Source organism: Polypterus senegalus, chromosome 12 (assembly GCF_016835505.1).
Source record: "Polypterus senegalus isolate Bchr_013 chromosome 12, ASM1683550v1, whole genome shotgun sequence".
Taxonomy (NCBI): Eukaryota; Metazoa; Chordata; class Cladistia; order Polypteriformes; family Polypteridae; genus Polypterus; species Polypterus senegalus.
Window position 1 is genome coordinate 121,990,734 of NC_053165.1, and position 21,760 is coordinate 122,012,493.

The window sequence follows — 21,760 nt, forward strand, 5'->3', positions numbered from 1 at the left end:
ACCAGGCACCGCTCATCACCAGGCCAATACCATCCCTACAGTGAAGCATGGTGGTGGCAGCATCATGTTGTGGGGATGTTTTTCAGTGGCAGGAACTGGATGACTGCAGTAATGTACTGAGACATCCTGGATGAAAACCTGCTCCAGAGCACTCTTGACCTCAGACTAGGGCAACGGTTCATCTTTCAGCAGGACAACGTCCCAAATGCACACAGCTAAGATATCAAAGGAGTGGCTTCAGGACAACTCTGTGAATGTCCTTTAGTGGCCCAGCCAGATCTCAGACTTGAATCCGATTGAACATCTCTGGAGAGATCTTAAAATGGCTGTGCACCGACGCTTCCCATCCAACCTGATGGAGCTTGAGAGGTGCTGCAAAGACGAATGGGTGAAACTGGCCAAGGATAGGTGTATTAAGCTTGTGGCATCATATTCAAAAAGACTTGAGGCTGTAATTGCTGCCAAAGGTTCATCAACAAAGTATTGAGCAAAGGCTGTGAATACTTATGTACATGTGACTTCTCAGTTTTTTATTTTTAAAAAATTTGCAAAAACCTCAAGTAAACTTTTTTCATGTTTTCATTATGGGGTGTTGTGTGTAGAATTCTGAGGAAAAAATGAATTTAACCCATTCTGGAATAATGCTGTAACATAACAAAATGTGGAAAAAGTGATGCGATGTGAATACTTTCCGGATGCACTGCAAGCTCCAGTACACTGATTGAAAGTATACTAAAGCAGTGAAGTAGTATTTTTTTAATTCATCTACATGCCAGGCAGCTCTTTGGTTGTCATTACCTGAGCTGAAAATAATTAAAGGCTGTAATTACCATAAACAAAAGGAAGCTTTCTAGACCACTTAAGCATTTTAGTTTGGTTGCTTAATGCACAGGTGGCCACACATACACAATTAAGTTGACAGCCATGAAGACACAACAGTGTGTGAGCTGAATAGATAGGGGGTGGGGCAAAAAAAAAAAAACAACACACATATATACATATTAAATATATTTTATATAAATGTTTAAATTAAATTACTCCAGCAGTTAACTGTGTTACTATTATACACAATTTAGAGGAGGCAACAAAGCATTTGAAAATAAGAGTACAACAAGGTTTATAATGCTGGATAGTAGAAATTGAAGCCTACAAGACTGAGGAAAAATCCCTTTTTCAAACATGTGATGTGGGTATAAATTAAAAATGCTAAAAACAACTAGTGAACAATGACAAAAACCAATATGTGGCATAAGATTTATGCAGGAACAGTCAATATACTTTATGTATTTAAAATGATATATATATATATTTTTTAAAAGAACCCTAGCTATTCAGCTCAGAGTGATGTCACTGAAATATGTAATGTGCACTTAGTAGGGTCCAGTTTTCGGTCAGAGCACCACATGTTCATATCGAAGCTCATTTTCCCTAGTAACTACCACTAATTTTAATGAAGCAAAAAGATGTGGTTGTGTGTCAAATAAAATCAAATACATCTGAAAACTGTTAAGTGAATAATCAATAATTCTAAACATTTTCAGTAACACTGTACACTTTATACTCGCTTATTAAAACATGCTCTAACAATTGGCAACTTTTAGTGGGTGCAAATTAATTAAATGTATTAAAGCCACAATTTATTGTTTTTGTCTTCAGGCAATTTTTCTGAACCTTTGTCAAACACACACATAAAATCTTGGCATATACAAGTGAAACTTTTTAAATAAATCTTTATAGCACTTTTTATTATAACTTGCTATCCAATGCATTTTCAAAATAAACCATAAATAAAACTTTTAATATGAAGTGAATCCACAAATCTCTCAAACTGAGACAGAAAATGCTGACAGTTTGTCTTAAAAAGTTTTCCACGGTCAAAACTAAAAGAAAGACAGACAATTAACTTGACTGTGGAAGCTCTGTTCAAAACAGGAATGGCAAAATAAGCAAATTCAGAGATCATTTCAATTCACCAGGTACTTCCCTGTACAAATCAGTATAAAAAGAGCATGATCAGTTTTTATATATGTTTTATATTTGATCATCCAAAATTTCCAGTCAATTCATAGGAAATGAAAAGGAGACAAAATTAATGTTTGTTTATTTAAAAAGGTGTAAAATGATTCATTGTTTAACTGTTTGCAACATCAGCCTGACGAGGCCAACTGTCCTCTTCTACTACTGACTCATATTCTTCTTCAGGAGAGTCTTTTGAAGGAGTTCTAAAAAAATTTCAAAATACATTTCAGGAAAAATACAGAATATCTAAATGCACTTACAAAATAATCAATTTTGGCATAATAATCTAAAATGACATCTTGTAGAATCCTATATAGTTATGCAACATAGGACAATCTTAAAATTAAATTACAAATGTTTAGAAATATATAAAAATTTCAAATGAAAAAATGTATTTGCTCTGTACATGTACATCTTAGTAATAACACTTTTAAATCAACTTGGGTACAACTGAGTGCCCTCCAAATCACACAACAGGCTAAATGGCCACCACCTTTGTTTCATTTGTAATTATTCTAATTTGTTCATAATTGTGTTGAATGTTCTTGTGAAACTCACCTGCTTGATAAACGTTGTTCTTGTGTATTTTTTTTTTTAAAAAAGATGGGTGAAGGTGTAAAACTGTCAAAAAGAAGAGTTCAGAAGGTACCAGCAACCATAGCACTTGTTGTTCTATAATCCACATAAGTTATGCATATTTGGGCCAAGCCAGTACTTGGATGGGAGACTAGGAAAAGCTTGGGTTGCTGTTTGAAGAGGTGTTGACAAGGTCAACAGAGGGAGCTTACCCAGTGGTCTGTTTGTGGATACCCAATACTCAAGTGCAGACACTGGGACAATACACAGCAAATTCTGTGACATCCTACAGATGAGGTGTAAAAACAAGGTCTTGACTCTTGGTTGTCATAAAAGATCCCTGGGTGTCTATGGAGCAGGTGTTCCCCAAATTCATGGCTAAACTGCCCACCACGGCCTTGTCCATTCCAGTCCCAATTATCCCGTCCCTTATTGGGGCTAACTATCTGTTTCAGCCCTTCACCACCTAATACTTAATGTGTGGTGAGCGTGCTGGCACAAGAATGACTCCTATCACATTATCCATTGCTAAACATTGGTATATAGTCAACATTCAAGAATAAATGGCATCACCAAACATTTAGAGTAGCCAGATAATTTCTCCACCTTGCTTGATTTCCACCACCAACAATAGCAACTTTGAAACTGGCCTTAAAACACTTTTACTTTACATACATATCATATTAATTCCAGAGATTACAGTAAATTTTAAAATTACTCCAACTCTGGGCTATGCTGAAGGGTGCCAGAAAAGCTACTTCTGCATTTTTCTGAAAGCATGCAAAACAACATTGTGGAGACTCTGATTTTAGGAAAGAAGAGAACTTTCAGAAAAAGAGATATGGCGTCTAAAAACTGAGAAAGCAAAATTATTTTTCCATAACAATAATCCTAAGTAAATGGTCAAGGTAAACAATAGAGTTGCTGATGGTGAACGTCTTTTAGCAACCTGGTAAAATATTTAATCTAAAGCTATTTGAAAATCTGTTTAATAACCTGGAGAGTGCAGTCCATAAACTAACTACTAAAAACTTGCAAAGTACAGTTTTATAAGAAAGGATGCACAAACATTTCCAAACACAGATGACTTTATCAGTATGCAATTATGACTGCCCTATCGCAGACATTATTTTTGCAGCCAGTTTATTTTAATTAAAGGCCAGAAAATGGATCTGTATTGCCTTGTGCCCAATCCTGCCAGGACTGGCTCCAGGTCCCATGTTCCCGATTTGTGTAAAGATGGATAAATCCATCGAGTGTATAGATGGATAAAATTAACATATTATTTCTGCCTGTCTGGATTACAACCCACTGACTGATATTTGTCTTTATTATGGTTGCTATACTCTATCAGGACAATAAATGAGAGCACCTTCTAAGTACAGTAGACAGACAAATGTGTCTGTATAGTGGATTCAGAAAGTATTAAGACCATTTACTTTCTGCACTGTGTTATTGATTTAATTTTTAATGAATGTGTCATTTTTGCACATCAATCAACTTTCAACAACCTATAATGTGAAAGTGAAAGCATGTTTTCAGAAAGATTTATAAATCTATTAAAAATCAAACATAGAAACCTCTCATTCATGTAAGTATTCCAACCCCTACCCTTTTGGTAACAATTACAGATTTGAATTGAATCTTCATGGGTAGGTGTAGTTTTACACACCTACATTTGTGCAGTTTATCGCATTATTTGTAACATATCCTCTCAAGATTCATTAGATTAGATGAGAATCATCTGTGAACTGCCATCTTCATATCTCTCCACAGATGTTCTTTGGGGTTTAAGTATGGACTTTAGTTATGCATCTAATGGAGGGGGGCTCTGTCCAAAAACCACTCCAGTGTTATCTTGGCTGTATGCTTCAGGTGATTGTTGTGCTGAAAGGTGAACTGTTGCCCCAGTATGAGGTTGCATGCAGCGTACTTGGCTGCATTTGTCCTTCCCTCAATTTTAACCTATCCCAACCAGTGAGAAACCATTTCCATAGTGTGATGCTACTACCACCATTCTTCAGTAAAGAGATGGTATTAGGCAGGTGATGACAAGTACCTGGTCTTCAACAGACACAGTGCTTAGAGTTCTACCCACAGAGTTCAATTTTGCTCTTGTCAGACCAAAGATGCTTTTCCCTTATGCTCTGATTCCATAAAGTGCTGCTTGGCAAATTCCACATGATGGTCATATGCCTTTTAATCAAGATGCTGCTGCTGAGATCTCATCCGAGGATTTCTGAAGCTCTGTCAGAGTGACAGCTGGGTTCTTGGACACCTCTTTGACTAATGCCCTTCTTGCCAGTTGAACAGTTTGGCCAGACGGCTAGCTCTAATTACTGAGGCCACGGTGCTTTTAGGAACACTCAAAGGTTTACAAACGATTCAATACCCTAGCCCTTGAACTAAGGCTCAGCACTGTTTTATCAAAGGTCTACACAGAGTTTGTGGGACTTTATGGGATGTTTTTATGTCCTGACATGCAGTGGGACTTGTGGGGCCTTACTGTATACACAAAGGTATATGTATAGGTACATGTTCTAGACACATGTCAAGGATGATTAAAGCAAACAGGATGCAACTAGGTTATTGGGTGTCAATTGATGGACAAAAATTACAACTTTATCTATTTAAAATAAAAATCTACAACAAAATAAAGTGAAGGGGTCTGAATACTTTCTGAATTTACTTTAGGAATGTAACAAGTCTGCAGTGGGTTGGCACCCTGCCCAGGATTGGTTCCTGCCTTGTGCCCTGTGTTGGCTGGGATTGGCTCCAGCAGACCCCCGTGACCCTGTGTTCGGATTTAGCGGGTTGGAAAATGGATGGATGGATGGATGGATGGATGGATGGATGGATGTAAGAAGTACTGCTGATACACTTATTAAGGCAGTCACCGAAGGATCACAGGAAATACTTCTCACTACTACTGAAGCGCAAATAAATGTGGTCTTTGAAATGAGGGATGAATGAAAACAGAAATCAAGTGGGGCAGTGCAATCTGTTAAGAATTTATGCTCATCAAAATATCAAACTACCTTAAGTGTAAATTACAGCTAATATACATTACACTACAAAAAAGCCAAACATTCAACCACCACTTAGCAGAGGAAATGTTTGGCTCTGTCTTTATTGCAGATTTTTCTTTACAATTTTAAACAATATTCCATGGCACTTTTCTAAACATACAGAAGAAACAAATAGTTACCTCATATACTGAGGAAGAGATTTTCCCTCTACAACTTCCTTGTTAAGCTCTACTGCAATGATATCAGAATGTGGGACTTCAAACATAGGCTCCAATAGCAATTTCTCCTGCAAAGCAAAAGCAAAATGTAGAATTATATATTGTAATAATTAAAATGGTTAAAAACAAAACAGTCAAAAATACAAAGTATATGAAATCTTTGGCAATATGACCATATGATTCACAATTAAAACCACATTTATGCACATACCTAGAATTTTCATTTCAGATTCATTGAACAGGTGTTTGCTAATTTGCCACATAGTATGCAGTTAATAACAAAACTACTGTCTTAAAAAAGCAGTACAATCAAGTAGACACCAAAATATATACACAATTTACATTAAAGACATTTCCAGGTATTAACAGAATAACAAAAGACACAGTCTAGATAAAAAGCTTAATATCACAAAGTACTAGCACAGCCCTATATACAATATAGCAGGGGTTCTTAATATTTTTAATCTGATGACTCAAATAAGAAAACATATACTGGGAAACAAGATGAGGATTTTTTTTTACCACAATGACAGCAGAGCCATAAACAGACAGAAAAACAGCATATAATAAACAATAAAGTTACTGTTACCATTCAGATTCATTTATCACAAATATTAGTAAAACTGAAAATCAAAATATTGTTAATACAACAATAATTATGAGGTAAAAATGACAAAGATAAATTTAAAATTAAATTGAATTGAATTAAGTTGACATAATATAGCACGTTTGCAATGGCTTACAGGTAATTCAAACATGCACAGAACAGCACTATGCTGTTAGTCTAGTTGAAGCCCAAGTCAAATGAACTTGGATGCTCCATTGCAGGATTGCACCATTGTTGAACAATGCACCATGGTAAGATTTCTTTGGATAGAAGGAATGAAATCTGTTAAAATTCACCAAATGATGCTGGCTTGTGCAAATCACCCATCCATCCATTATCCAACCAGCTATATCCTAACTACAGGGTCACAGGGGTCTGCTGGAGCCAATCCCAGCCAACACAGGGCACAAGGCAGGAAACAAACCCTGGGCAGGGCACCAGCCCACCACAGGGCATGTGCAAATCAGTAAGCTGTAAATAAAATCTTGCGTAAATAGTATGGTACTACAAGCCATCATACACTATGACAAGTGTAGATCCATAGCTAGTATCCAAATCTCCAGAAACAGCAGACAACATAATCTGATGACCGACATTTCAAATTAGTATTGCCGACACTTCATTTAACAAGCTTACCAATGTTATTTCCTCTTCTCTCACCTCTTTCTTTTTTATGTTTTTGCTCTCAGTCATTTCAGTTTTAGTGTTTTAAAAGTTGTGAAATGAATTCTGGTGCTGCTGGAAATATTTATCTTTTTCTCATATCACTGAAACAAATTCTCTTTATGATTCATCAACACATTGTTTACAGGGTATGTCTCAGATTGCACTTGACTCTCACTCAGACTGGATTAACTTGGCTGAGTTACAACACAATCATAAAGTGACCCATCAAAAACATGTATACATCCCAGTCCAGATAGCAATCAATTGCATAAGTCCTGTGACAGTTAGGGTCAACTCCACACTCCCTGGTTGCTTCTGGAACCAAAGATAGTCATAAAGCAAGATGAACAAGGCAAATGAGGACACAGAGTCAGCAAGTAGCTGGTACAATAGTGTCTAGTGCTTTTATTAAAACATAATCCAAGTGCAAATAGTGCATTGCTCCATCCATTAAATAATAAATAAATAATCAATAAAATCCAAATTTCCAGTAGAGCAAATGAGGACACAGAGTCAGCAAGTAGCTGGTACAATAGTGTCTAGTGCTTTTATTAAAACATAATCCAAGTGCAAATAGTGCATTGCTCCATCCATTAAATAATAAATAATCAATAAAATCCAAATTTCCAGTAGAGGTTAAAATCCACATAAATATTCCAATAAAAACAAGTCTTCCATTAATCCCAGTTTCGGGGTTCCTATCGCCAGTCTATCAGCATCCACAGGACTCTCCTCCGAATCCCATGCAGGTCTCCCTCAGCCAGTCCGTCAGCGTCAAAAGACGACAGCGTACAATATGGCTGTTCCTATTCCTTTCTGTAGTTGTTCTAAGGACTCCCCCTCCTACAGCCCCACACTAGAGTGCAGGCCTGCTATTCGCTCGCTTAAAGGGCATGCATCCGACCACCTGCCTCCATTCTAATCACACGGGCTTGTGATATTCATAACATTTTTCTATGTAATTACCCTTACTGTAAGGCAGGGTTGATACCTTACACGGCGTATGCACCAAGCAAGCACTGTACTGTTATGCAAATCGGGAACATTCCACCAGGTGGCAGAGATATCTTCACATTGTTTGAGGAAACTGTGTTGTGAATTGCCCGAAACATCCATTAAAATCCCTGGACACCCACAATAACTCTGAAAAGGATGGATTTTTAATGATTACATCCATCAATTCAGGGATGTGCTCATTCCAGCCAGCAACGGATGCAAGGCAGAAACAATACCTGGACAGAGTATAAGCTCATCGCAAGGTGAATGCAAGCACACACATATACTAGTGTCATTTTAGCAAATCCCCAAACCTGCATGTGTTTTGAAGGAAATGGAGCACACTGTGGAAACCCACCAGGAAAACATGCAAACTCCAGGCAGGGAACACCAGGGACGTGACTCCCTGCAAGGCACTAGTACTACCGCTCTACCACATTGCTGCCCTAGGTAAGTCAGGTAGGGGAGCATGCACTGGTACCATGCATTGCTACACCCACCACACAACGAAACAGCTTGGGATCCTGGTTGGCAACCCCCGAGGCAGACATGCGGTCCAGTCCCACTCTCCAGAAACAACCCTCTATCTGCCGCAGCTAGGTGTTACGTCAGCATCCCCGTGGGTCCTCAACAATGAGGATCCTGCAAGCTGCATTACCCTTGGGAATCTGGACACTTGGCCATAGTGCCATAACTGACACTCCCTTGCAGATAATATGCCTCATTCGTGACTACAAGTGCAACCGCTCATTCAACACAAAGTCAAACCAGCTGTACACAAGGATTGTATGAAGAGACACAATACCAAAGGAGTGCAGTTTCGTCTCAATTCACTGGATAAAGTCCATGTCTCTCAGCCATATAGCAAGACAGAAGGCACCAGGACTCTAAAGACTTGAACCATCGTCCTTCTGCATAGAGATCGGGAGCGCCATACACCCCTTTCCAGCGACCTCATGACCCCCCCAACCCCATCATGGTCTCCCAATCCATCTACTGACTTCATAATAAGAGTCACCAGAGACATGAATGTCACTGCCATGGTAAGTAAACCTCTCAACAAGGTCGACACTCTCTCCGCAGACAGAGACACTGTTGATGGCTGTGCCCAAGAGGTCATAAACACTAGAATTACCAGAACCTATGAAAAAACTCGTAAATCCAGCTCACCTTAAATCCCTTCGCACCTCTTTTGCCTCTTTTGTCTTGTAAATGTGTCAAAAAGCCCATGCAGCAAGCAGCCTGCTATACCATCCCCCCACCACCTCAGAACAGGCAAGAAGTTCTCCTAGTTCCTGCCCTGACTGATTATCTGGGAGTGAGCTACCTAGAATTGTAAGAGGAAATCATTTCATGTGTGTTCTGTTTCTGCAACAATCTATGTAAACACATCGTTAAAACAGAAACGTTTTTCATGTTTTAGTAATAAATGACAAAATGTACACATGAACTGTATAATGTGTAAAGCCTGATGGCCAAACATCAAATAAACACTTCCACAAAAGGGAGCAAATACAATATGTTTCTGTGGTGCAGCGGTTAGAACTGCTGACATATAATCCAGAGGTTGTGAGTTTGAAACCAGCTCCCCTGCAAATTTACTGTTTTGAATAGTGAGCTACTCTTATTGTTAATATTATACAATAAAAACATACATTTGATTTGTGTCTGTAACCGCCAGTGTAAATTTATAGTACTTGTACTATAATGAACTGTAAATTTATGGTATTTGTAAAAATCAGCTTTTTTCCCCAGTTTTATTCTCTCAGTCATGCTCATGCTCTCCCTCACTCCCACCTCCTGATCTGACTCTAACTAACAGCGCCAGAAAAAATTCACACCTGATCTGATGCTGTTCATTTTCAAATAATATTGAATTAGTGTGATGATGTTTTCTGATTGGTACTCTTCAGGTCATTGAATGATTTCCTCAAAATGTCACATATATTTGTCTCTTTCTTTTTTGCCTGGTGCTGCATTGAAATCGTGCACCACAAGGCGCGAGTTTATTCAGTGCGAGCAGGAGCACGAAGGTGGCTATAACACGCTTGACCTGGTGGCGATCAACGCACATGTACTGTACATGCCATGCACAGGGGCCACTGAGAAAACAAGTGTGTTCATGGCTCACCTTGCTGAGGAACTTCGTTATCGCTTCTTAAAAGAAAAGGCGATGGATAAAGCAAAAGAGGATGCAACATTGAAAAGCTTCTGTTCCTAGACCACCGCTTCCCCCAGCCCCTTCAGTGTAATAGGAACCACAGCATAGAGAGAAGTGTGTACACTGCAACAGGTACACATGTAAAATACAGGAAGGATGGCCCTTGGGTGTGTGGGAACTGAATCTGATGATTGCATATAGCGCGAAACTGACCTCTCTGTATTATTCTTAACTCTGCATGTCCTGGAGTACAAAAGAAACTCCACCATGCACCAAAATGTGGAGACTGGGCAAGATCGAAGAAAAAAAAAAAAAACGCGGTCGATGATTACAACTGCAAGAAGGCATGCGAATGAATATGAATAATGTTGCATCAGTGCCACAATGTTTTCCAAAATGTACTATATAGGTCATAAAATGAGTTATTCCAAATATCACATATACCAATGTCTCTGTTTGTTTTGTAAGTGCAGCTTTGACATCATAGACCATAAGGTGCATACTAATTCAGTGTGAGCAGGAACACTCAATAAAACTGAACAAAAAAAAAGTGTTTCTCTGTCAGCTTTTATCCCTCCAGATCACAGAATTTCCAGTTCCATTGTCTCAAAACATCACTCACATCTACAGTTATTCCCAGTTTCATATCAAAAGTAACCGCATCAGATCTAGGGCGGGGGTCTTTGTTGTGTCAGGATCGTGACTGAGAGAAATAAAAAAAAACGCTAACTTTTACAAGTACTATAAATTTACACCGGCTGTCACAGACACAAATCAAATGTATGTCTTTATTGTACAATATTAACAATAAGAGTAGCTCACTACTCAAAACGGTACATTTTTTGGGGGAGCTGTTTTGACCTCACGACCTCTGGATTAAAAGTTGGCAGTTCTAACCGCTGCACCATGGAAGCTGTTGTACTGTACTTGTACCTTTTGTGAAAGTGTTTATTCGATCATTTGGTCATCAGGCTTCACTCATTATATAGTTCATGTCTTTTGTCATTTATTACTAAAACATGAAAAATGCTTCTGTTTTAACGATGTGTTTACATAGATTGTTGCAGACACAGAACACACATGAAATGATTTCCCCTTACAATTCTAGGTAGCTCACTCCCAGATAATCAATCAAGGCAGGAACTGGGATAACCTTCTTGCCCGTTCTGAGGCAGTTGGGGGATGGTATATCAGGCTGCTTACTGCTTGGGCTTATCGACGCATTTATAAGACAAGAGGATGATGGAGAGGTGTGAAGGGGTTTAAGGTGGGCCAGATTTACGAGTTTTTTTTTTGTTGGCTCTGGTAATTCCACTGTTAAAAGCCTGGATCTTGGTATTTATCTAAGACACTCACAAGCCCATACACTTAGACTTCTCGCTCAAGTCTCTCGAGAGACCCGATCACAGCCTCCATTCACTCCGCGAAAATCACAGCATGGTTAGCAAAGTCAAGATCAGTGAATGACTTTGCCCAACACCCAGTCCATGGTCCATGCAAGCATTGAACAGTGTAGGAACAAGAACACACCCCTGACAACAACTGGAAAAAACTCAGAGGTTCTGCCTCCACTTTGCACATCTCTCACAGTACCAGTGTACAGACCTGCCATGATACTTAGCAACCTTGTGGGCACCCTCAGGATGTCGCACAAAGCAGCTCATTCAACTTAGTCCAATGCTTAACGAAAATCGACAAAGGCTACAAAGAAACTCTGCCGATATTCACGTATGCGCTCCATGAGAACCCAGTGCCAGGATGCAGTCAATGGTAGACCTCTTAGGCGTAAAACCAGACTGCTCCTGTCACTGGTAGATGAGCAATTGATCATGGACACTATGGAGACGACCCTAGCAAGGACTTTACCCGGCACCAACAGCAGTGTTATCACCCAGTAGCTGCCGCAATCCAGGCGATCACCTTTCCCTTTCCATATAGGGACGACAAGTCCCGTTTTACAGTCAGTTGGGATGATGTCAGTCTCCCAAATGGAAGCAAAGACTACTTGCAATGCCAGGAGGACAGCCTTACTACCAGCCTGGAGATGTTCACCCTGGATACCACAGATCCCTGCAGCCTTCCCTCCACTTATCTCGTTCACCACCTGTGCAATCTCAGTGAGACAGCATGGTTCACAGCAAATTGGAGGATCAGCCTCAAGAACTTTGGACCCAGAGATATCCAACGTTCTAGCCAGTGGATCAGCTTTGAACAGCTGCTCAAAGTAGCCAGCCCTGCAGGTCACAACTGCAGTGTCATCCATAAGGACCGTTCCATCAGTTGCCCTGACTGCGACTCTCCAAGGAACAGATTCAGATGTGCATAATGCTTTGATTCCTCTGTAAGCAGGATGCAGGCCACTAGACCACAGATGGTGTGTCACTTGCTCACAGATTCCTCTAACAAACGCCTTATCTGCCCTCAGAGCCCTCGCAGCTGTCCCTCTCAGTTCCCGGTACAGACCAGAGTTACCATCAAGCCATGCTCTGCAACTCCTCTTGATTATATTCACGGTGCCCTGCGAAATGAAGCTCAGGTAACACCAACAAAAACCTCAGCAACCTTCAGGGTCTTGTCACGGAAGGTCGCCCACATCACATTATGATCAGCAGTCGCACACAAATCCGCAAGTTCCTCACACAAATTGCATGCAAACTCCTTGGAGTCTGGCCAAGAATAGCCTCATTTTCCTTGTAGGTGGTAGTGTGGTGTTATGGGTCCACAGCTCGTTGAGAAAAGGCCATTCATTTTAAATAAATAATCACCGCACCCGAGGCGGCTTTGTGAGGGGGGCGTTGTTGTAGCGAGCCGCGGGGCAGTCGTCGATGTGGGCATTTCTCACCGTGTGCACAGGTGAGGAACTGCCCACATTTGTGATTGCTCCCGTGGCTAATGCTACAGCTGTGATGGCCCCTCACGTTTTAAAAAGAAGCGAGTCGGTTGTGGAGGGGGGTAAAAAAAAAAGGAGATGAGGACGGAGGTTACTGGGAGCGAGGAAGCAGGCGGTGCGTGAGTGTGGTGGCCGCGATCGAGCGCTTCGTGGGCAGCTGCGAGAAAGCTGGGTGTTAGGCCGACACCCAGGAGTTTGAGTTGAGGTTGCTCCCGCTGAGTGACCAGGTAGCGGGAGTGCCTAGAGGAAAGCGACGGGCCGCAGAGAAGCCGTGGAAAGGCAGCGGAAGTCGGGAGGCTTGGTGGTGGAGTCCCCAATGTGTGCGTCCTGGTCATTGGTGGACATCAAGTCTCGGGGACTGGGATGAGTGCCATACCGGAGCCAGGGATCGGGAGGTCTCCAGTCTCGCGTGTGTTGTAGGAGGACAGCTGCAGAGGCGTCTTGCCTGCTGCTAAGCCCAAACGGGATAAGCAGGTGAGACGCTAACAGAAAATAAGCACGGAGCTTGTTTGTTGTTTTTAAGACTGCTTCCATGAGAAGATTTTAACCTCTGGTTTTTAAGGATTGTTTTTTTCTATTTATTTGTTTTACCTCCACGTTTTTTTTTAATGGATTATTTATTTACTGAACTTTTGAATGGACTGCACTTTATGAACACTTTTGTTTTGATGGACTGTTTTTTAATAAAAGCACTTTTGCACTTTTTACCTTCCCCTTGCTGGAATTATTTGCCTCCACTGACTAGCTCACTCGGTTTCATTATCGACGGTGTTGGGTTCAAGGGTTCCCAAACATCAAAGGGCGTGGAGCTAGAACCCACATCGTCACAGGTAGCCTACTGGACCTAAGATGGATCTTCAGAGTAGCAACAATTCTGTGGTCAGAATTCACAAGCTGGGCACTTCTATACACCTTGCAATTGTGCAAGAGCCTATCACATCTACCCAAGAGGATGTGATCAATCTCCTTTCATCAGACACCACTCCACCAGTATTGGAGTACCAAGTCCAATTCAGCAAACATCAAAGCTCACACATTGACTCCGTAGGATCTGCAAAGCGGCTTGCTGATGATAGTAAGCAAAGACTCTAATGTCACGTTCCAACTTGCACACTGCGCGACCCTGAATTTTTGCTGGTAATACAATTTGTGCACGCATCATGTTAATTTCTGAGGATGTGCTCAGAGGATGCGTTAAATCAACACTGACTGGTACATTTCCTTGATAAATATATTTTATATACTCCAATAATAACCATGGATGCTATATAATTTGGATGTGTTTGTTTTCTATTAATTAAGTAAAAGGAACTTGGACTTAGGCAATGAAGATATGACAAAAATAAAATACTATGAAATAGAAAGAACTACAACCTGCTTTAAACAAAAAATAAGTTTAACATCGGCCTAACTAGTAAGTCACCCTCCCCATCGTCACCTTTCTTATAAAGAATTAGTAAAGAAATTTATGTTTAAGCTATTTGGAGATATGGGTATAACTATAACTTTGTGTACAGAAATACATGCTGCTACCTCAAATATTATTAGTGATCAGTCACATTTACTTACTTTGTCAATACTGGGCATTTCAAAGCAATGGAGACTTCCATAACAGTAACAATGGCTATAAACAGGTAATGGTAGCATCCCTGCTTGTTTGAGGATTTTTTTTTTTTAACTCTGTAATTGAAGGATTGAGCTCAGCTTTTTTGAGACCAAGAGCTTTATGTTGCCAGTAAAATGAATGAAATGTATTGAGGCATGATTTTAACACTTTAGGGTGGTCCAGATCTAATTATGCAATTTTCATTACGCTATAACTTAAGTTTATTACACAGAAAATCACTTGAAAAATCCCAGGCCATTGAGAAGTGTGCGAACTGATGACATGAAGAATCGCCTTCACGAAATGGAATTGTCCCCGCATAAATCAAAGTCATCCAGATGATCTGGATCTGCATAATTAGATCTGGACCACTCTGTAGAATCCCTGAAGCAGGTGCAAGAAGATTCAATGTGCAGACTAAAACCAGCATACTGGACAGACCTATAAATAAACTGTGATTGCTTCAAGAAACAACCAACATTTGAAATAGGAAATTTTTAAATGTTTGTTTGCAGTGTTATTGCTAATGATTTAAAAGCAACAGTTAATGTAAAAGTAAACTTAGTGGCTCTTATTGAAGAAAAACATAGTAATTGTTTCTGCTCCTGCATAAACAATTAGGGGCAGGAAATGAAAGAAGCCAATCTTAGAAAGTTAATGCTTTAAGTTAAACTCATTTTAGGTGTTTGCTTAATTTGAAAAGAATATAATTTTCTGTCATTGCCATACACAATGCTAGAGCATTTGACTCCCTATAAGTTAAAAAAAGACCCAGAAGCTTCAATTTGCATCAATAACATTTGCTCAGACTACATTAAACTAGAACGTGGCACTAGACAAGGATGCCCCTTGTCACCGCTGCTGTTTGCGATTGCCATTAAACCACTGGCAATACATTGTCGAAATACTGATCAGATAAAGGGGATTAGCAGAGAAGGACTGGAACAGAAAATCTCATTATATGCAGATGATATGGTACTGTATATTTCGGACCCAGGAAATTCTGTGCCTGCAGTCTTGGTAGCACTCACAGAATTTCAAAAGATCTCTGGTCTCAGAATTAATCTGAATAAAAGTGTACTCTTTCCAGTGAATTCTCAAGCATATATTAGATTAGATACCCTACCTTTTATCATTGCAGAACAGTTTAAATACCTAGGGGTAAACATCACAAGTAAACATAAAGCTCTATATCAACAAAATTTGCTGTCTGCATGGAAAAAATTAAACAAGACTTGCATAGATGGTCAACTTTTCATCTCACACTAGCTGGAAGAATTAACACTGTTAAGATGAATATTCTTCCTAAGCTCCTTTTTATTTCAAAACATCCCAATATACATTAATAAATAATTCTTTAAGCAATTAGATTCAACAATAACCTCATTTATTTGGAATTTAAAACATCTACGCATCAAAAGAGCGAACCTACAAAGACAAAAGGCATAAGGTGGCATGGCTCTACCTAACTTCCAGTTTTATTACTGGGCAGCAAATATACAGGCGATAAGAACCTGGACACAAATAGAAGAACATACACAGGCTTGGACCGCAATAGAAGTAAAATCCTGCAGTACTTCTTTGTATTCCTTGCTCTGTGCTCCAATAAACACACGTTACCGGTAATACACTAATAACCCAATTGTGCTCCACTCACTTAGAATCTGGAACCAATGTAGAAAGCATTTTAAGATGGAGAAGCTTCTATCTGTGGCACCTGCAAGAGAACCACCTCTTTCAACCTTCACAAACATATGCAGTTTTTAATATCTAGGAAAAATTTGGAATTAACTTGCTTAGAGATCTTTATATAGACAACGTCTTTGCATCCTATGAACAATTACATTCCAAATTTAACATTCCAGCTACACATTTCTTTCACGATCTTCAAATCAGGAACTTTGTCAAACAGAACCTTCCAGATTTTCCTCATCTTGCACTCTCATCCATGCTGGAAAAAATATTGCTCAATCTCAAGGAATTAGACTCCATCTCTACAATATATAAAATCATTTTACAATCCCTTCCCTTCAAAGATCCAAGAGGACACTGGGAAAAAGATCTCTCAATTAATATATCAGAAAAGGAGTGGAAAGTAGCAATGCAGAGAATTCACTCGAGTATACAATTATACAACTCAAAATTATATATCGAGCACATCTGTCTGACTAAAACTCTCCAAAATGTTTCCAGGGCATGATCCAACCTGGTTGCACCCCAGCCTCACTGGGTCACATGTTCTGGGCCTGCACCAAATAGGTTTACATAATATTAACAATAAGTACATTTCAATTGCATTACTTATTCTGATTTTCAGTAACATGCAAATCAACTTATTCAAACTTACTTTCAAAACTACAAACATTAATCCACTCTTTGAGCCTACCTAACTCAATGCATGTTTATGGGGAGTCACAACTGACAAGACTGGATGTAAGGCGGAAATCAATTCTGCATAGTGTGCGAGTCTATCGCAAGACAAGATCATTCATATACCCAAAGTTGTTAACTCATACTGGGGTCAATTTAACCAGGTTAAGTCACAAGATAATTCGGTTTTACAAAACATAAAGGAAGTCAAAGTAACTACAAGTCACAGTCTGTTATTTACCTCATGCTTGGAAAAACACAAGTTCATTTTTCAGCAGCAAATACTTGTGGTCAAGATATATTTGTGGCATCTGCTACTAGCAAATTTGCCAAAAGGAAATGTTAATCATGGCAAGAAACAAATCATCAAACAACACACAAATTTACAATATACCAATAATAATAATAATAAATAAAAAAAAACTACCTTATCCATGCTGAACAATGCTTGATATTGCGGAATTATAGCATTCCGGGGTTCAGTTAGAATTCTAACCAGTGTCTCCTCATCCAGGCTGTGCAAAGGAACAACAACTGGCAAGCGTCCCACAAATTCAGGAATCATACCAAACTCAATCAGGTCCCGAGCTTCAACATGGCGTAGCAACCGGTCTTTCTCTTCAATCTCCTGAACTGTATCACCTTCTCCACTTATATTAGCAAGATCAGCAGCTGCTGCTGCCCTCCTTCCTTTCCCAAGGTTTGATGGTGTCCCAAACCCCAGATACTAAAATGATATACAAAGGCAAAAAGAAACAACTAACTGTATTTATAAAAACTTCAAAAAGGCATAAAAGACTGACTTTTGGAAGAAAAAAAAAAATCTTAAGTAATAAAAATTTTGAAAATAATATAAAACATTAAGGTAAATTCTTAACTTGGGAAAGACTGTAGCCTGGCAGAATTTAGGGGTACCGATTAAAACTATGGATAGCGGGTTGGATGGATGAATGTTTTCACATAAAAAAAATTAGGGCAGCTTTTTTTTTGCTTTAGTTCTTTTTTTCAAATAGAGTAAAATTACAGTTACCAACCAAATTACTTGGAATAGCTTTTCAGAATGAAATGAGATAGCAGCATTCTCTGACCAACCCATCAGACAATTTTACAACTCCATCAAAATCACAAAAAATACATTTTATTTGAGTGCATTATAGAATGCCTTTGGAGGTGAAAAAAAGTATGTGGTGTCTTAAGACCCCATCCCCAATGATTTATATTTAAAAGGCGCATCAACCCATCCCCCTTTTAAAAAACACTTTGCTAACCTTATTATAATTTGCTCAAACCATTATTATTAGAAATCAGAAAACATCACTTGCTAACAAAAAGTATTTTTCAAAATAATATAATACTGTACAGTGGACTGGCTCATTCATTCACTCACTCATCAACAAAAACAAGTTAAAAGCTGAAATATCACAACATTGTTTACAGAATGGTACATATAGATCAATAGGTACCTGATATTTCAATATATTAATATTTAGGGCAGTAATGTCCAAAATCCGGCCCACGGGCCAGTTGCGGCCCGTCCTTTACTTCCATACGGCCCCCAGAGACACGGCTGAGCAATGTCTTTCTCTGTGTCTGAGCCATCGCACATCCCCGCCCCCGCTCTTTTCTTTGTGCCTGGCGCCGCTACGCGGAATGCAGAAGGATTTGAAATCTGCATTCCTTCTCTTACCACGCAGCCACCTGTAGCCCCATGTAGAGTTGACCGTGGAGGTCTACTTCCTGTTTTAGTAAGTGCAATTTTATCCGTAAAGCCCTGTTGCTTCATATAATTCCATATATATGTATATAATGTAATAAAAAAAGTCCAGAAAGCAGCGCCGAGAGGTAGAAGGGGAGGGGCGGCGCCGGGACCTCCGATAACAGTGCGTCCTTCCTTATCCTCTGCCCGCCCCCCTTCTACCTCTCGCTGCTGTTTCCTGGACTTTTTTAAAAGTGATTTGGATAATATCAATGGCGCTCGAGAATGGCGCTGCAATTCTTATTTATTTGATCACTTTGTATGCGCTGATTGTTTATTTTTCCTTTATTACAGCCACCTGTATGGTGTTGAATCCACTGTGAGGAAGCAATTCTGTATGCACAGCGAGACATGACCTTGATTTCCCTTTTTATTCGTCTTTGTTGCAACATAGAAGCATCACTTCTCCTTGTGCTGCGTCCTCATTGCGCACATCTATTAGTGCTCAGGCAAACACACTTAGGGCTTGGGTGAACATACTTGAACCAAAACCTCTGGCACTGCGCTCATAATTTCTCCCCCTTCTGGCCAATTTCTAAAATGGCGACTGTAAATAAGAGAAGAAAAGTTGACAGTGAGGGCCGACGTTTCCAAGATAGATGGAAAGTAGAATATTTCTTCACTGAAATACGGAATTACTGCGTTTGTCTGATATGCCAAGAGACTGTGGCTGTTTATAAGGAATTTAATGTCAAGAGACACTACCAGTCGAGACATAGCACATATGACAAGCTAAAAGGCGTGACCGCTGAAAAGTGTAAGCAACTTGAAGCTGTTTTAATATCGCAACAGCGATTTTTTACAAGAGCCCGTGAGTCAAATGAAAATGCCACAAGGGCGAGCTATGAGGTTGCAACGTTAATTGCTAAAATGGCAAATCTTTTCTTGAGGGTGCATTTATCAAAGAACGCATTATGAAAATGGTTGAGAATATCTGTCCTGAGAAGAAGCAAGAGTTTGCCAACATTTGCCTGGCTCGTAACACTGTAGCACGGAGAATTGAAGATATTTCATTAGATATTAAGAGACAGTTGACGTCCAAAGGAGTGGATTTTGACTTCTTTTCAATAGCCTGTGATGAAAGCACGGATCTATTTGACACAGCCCAGTTGCTGATTTTCATGAGAGGGGTTGACAATGAAATGAATGTGACTGAAGAGCTACTTGACCTTCAGAGCCTTACGGGCCAAACAAGAGGAACAGATTTATTTGTTTCTGTTAGTTCTGCCATAGATGACATGAAACTGCCTTGGAACAAAGTTACTGGGATTACTACTGATGGGGCACCTGCCATGGCTGGTGAGCGAAGTGGATTATCAACCCTAATCTGTAACAAAGTGATGGAAGAAGGAGGCAAAGCTATTAAACTCCATTGTATCATTCATCAACAAGTTCTCTGTGCTAAACATCTCAAATATGATCATGTTATGAAACCGGTGCTAAAGACTATTAATTTTATTCGCTCTAAATCCCTGTGCCACCGCCAGTTTAAACAGTTTCTTCTGGACATCCAGGCTGAATACGAAGATGTTTTATATCACAACGATGTAAGATGGCTCAGTCGGGGGTCTGCACTTCAGCGTTTCTACTCTCTCAGGAAGGAAATTAAAGAATTCTTAGACACAAAGGGACAACCGATGCAAGAACTATCTGATCCTATTTGGCTGGCTAATTTGGGGTTTCTAGTTGACACAACAAAGCATCTGAATGTACTGAACACAAGTCTTCAGGGGAAAGATGCAGCGGTGAACCAGCTCTATTCACACCTCAAAGCCTTTGGAACAAAGCTGCAACTTTTCATAAGGCAGTTGTCACAAACACAGCCCATTACCATACTTTTTCAGCGTTGCAGGAAATAATGAACAGTTTTCCACAGGATAATGTCAGTGCGCAAATGAGCAGATATGCAGCAGATATCACATCTCTGGCTGGGGAGTTTAATAGGCGCTTTCAGGATTTTGAAGCTATTGAAAAAGAACTCAGCCTTTTCTCCTCTTCATTCTCTGTTGACCCCAATGATGCTCCAGATCAGCTGCAGCTCTAGCTCATTGAGCTGCATTGCGACAGCGAGTTACGCAGTCGTCACCAACAGCTCTCTCTTGTGAACTTTTACCACCAACTGGATAAGAGCCGGTTTCCAGAGATTCGAACATTTGCTAAGAAAATGCTGAGCTTGTTTGGTTCAACATATTTGTGTGAGAAGACATTCTCTGCTATGAACTTTAACAAGAACCACGTGAGGACAAGACTAAGTGACTCTCACCTGCGTGACATTTTGCGTATCAAAACCACTGCCTTTGAAACAGACCTAGCCTATGTGCTGAAGTCCAGATCTCAGTTTCACCCTTCACATTAGTGGAGGCCATTTTTTTCAATAGAGATGAATACATGATAAAAAAATCTCAGTTAATGTTAGTTGTGTTCCTGGCATATATTTCAGCATCCTGTGTTGTTTTTTTTCATCTGGCCTTTAAATATGAAAGGCAGAGTGATTTTACTACTGTTTAGAAATGTAATTCAAATCGTTTGCAATAAAGTTTACATAAAATAGTTCATTTGTACTTAATTTTAAATGTCAGGCAAAATGGTCGGCCCTCGCGCATGTTCACTTCATCAAGTCTGGGCCTCTTTGAAAAAAGTTTGGACACCACTGATTGAGGGTAAAGTAACTCTCCCCAAACCGCCACAACAGAAAAACTAAGAGCTGACAGGGGCCTGAAGACAAAGATGTGCAGCCGCTCAACGGCCTTTTGGCGGCATGCTAGGGTATGCAAATAAATGTCTCCAATATGTAAGCAATACAGATGTACAGCACCACATAGCAATAGGGTGGAATCACATGAAAAGGGAAGGAGGTGACAGACGC

The 21,760-nt window shown here is 39.8% G+C and overlaps 1 protein-coding gene across 1 annotated transcript in view; it reads right to left on the reverse strand.

The window, feature by feature from the left end:
* Positions 1 to 995: 995 nt before the first annotated feature.
* clpxa (caseinolytic mitochondrial matrix peptidase chaperone subunit Xa) overlaps positions 996 to 21,760 on the reverse strand; it is a 160,101-nt gene continuing 139,336 nt past the window's right edge. Inside the window, exons 11-13 of the mRNA XM_039771355.1 lie at positions 17,518 to 17,865; positions 5,804 to 5,928; positions 996 to 2,222 (exon numbers count right to left, since the gene is read on the reverse strand). Coding sequence (XP_039627289.1) covers positions 2,132 to 2,222; positions 5,804 to 5,928; positions 17,518 to 17,865 — 564 coding nt within the window. The 3' untranslated portion in view covers positions 996 to 2,131. The remainder of the gene's footprint in view (positions 2,223 to 5,803; positions 5,929 to 17,517; positions 17,866 to 21,760) is intronic.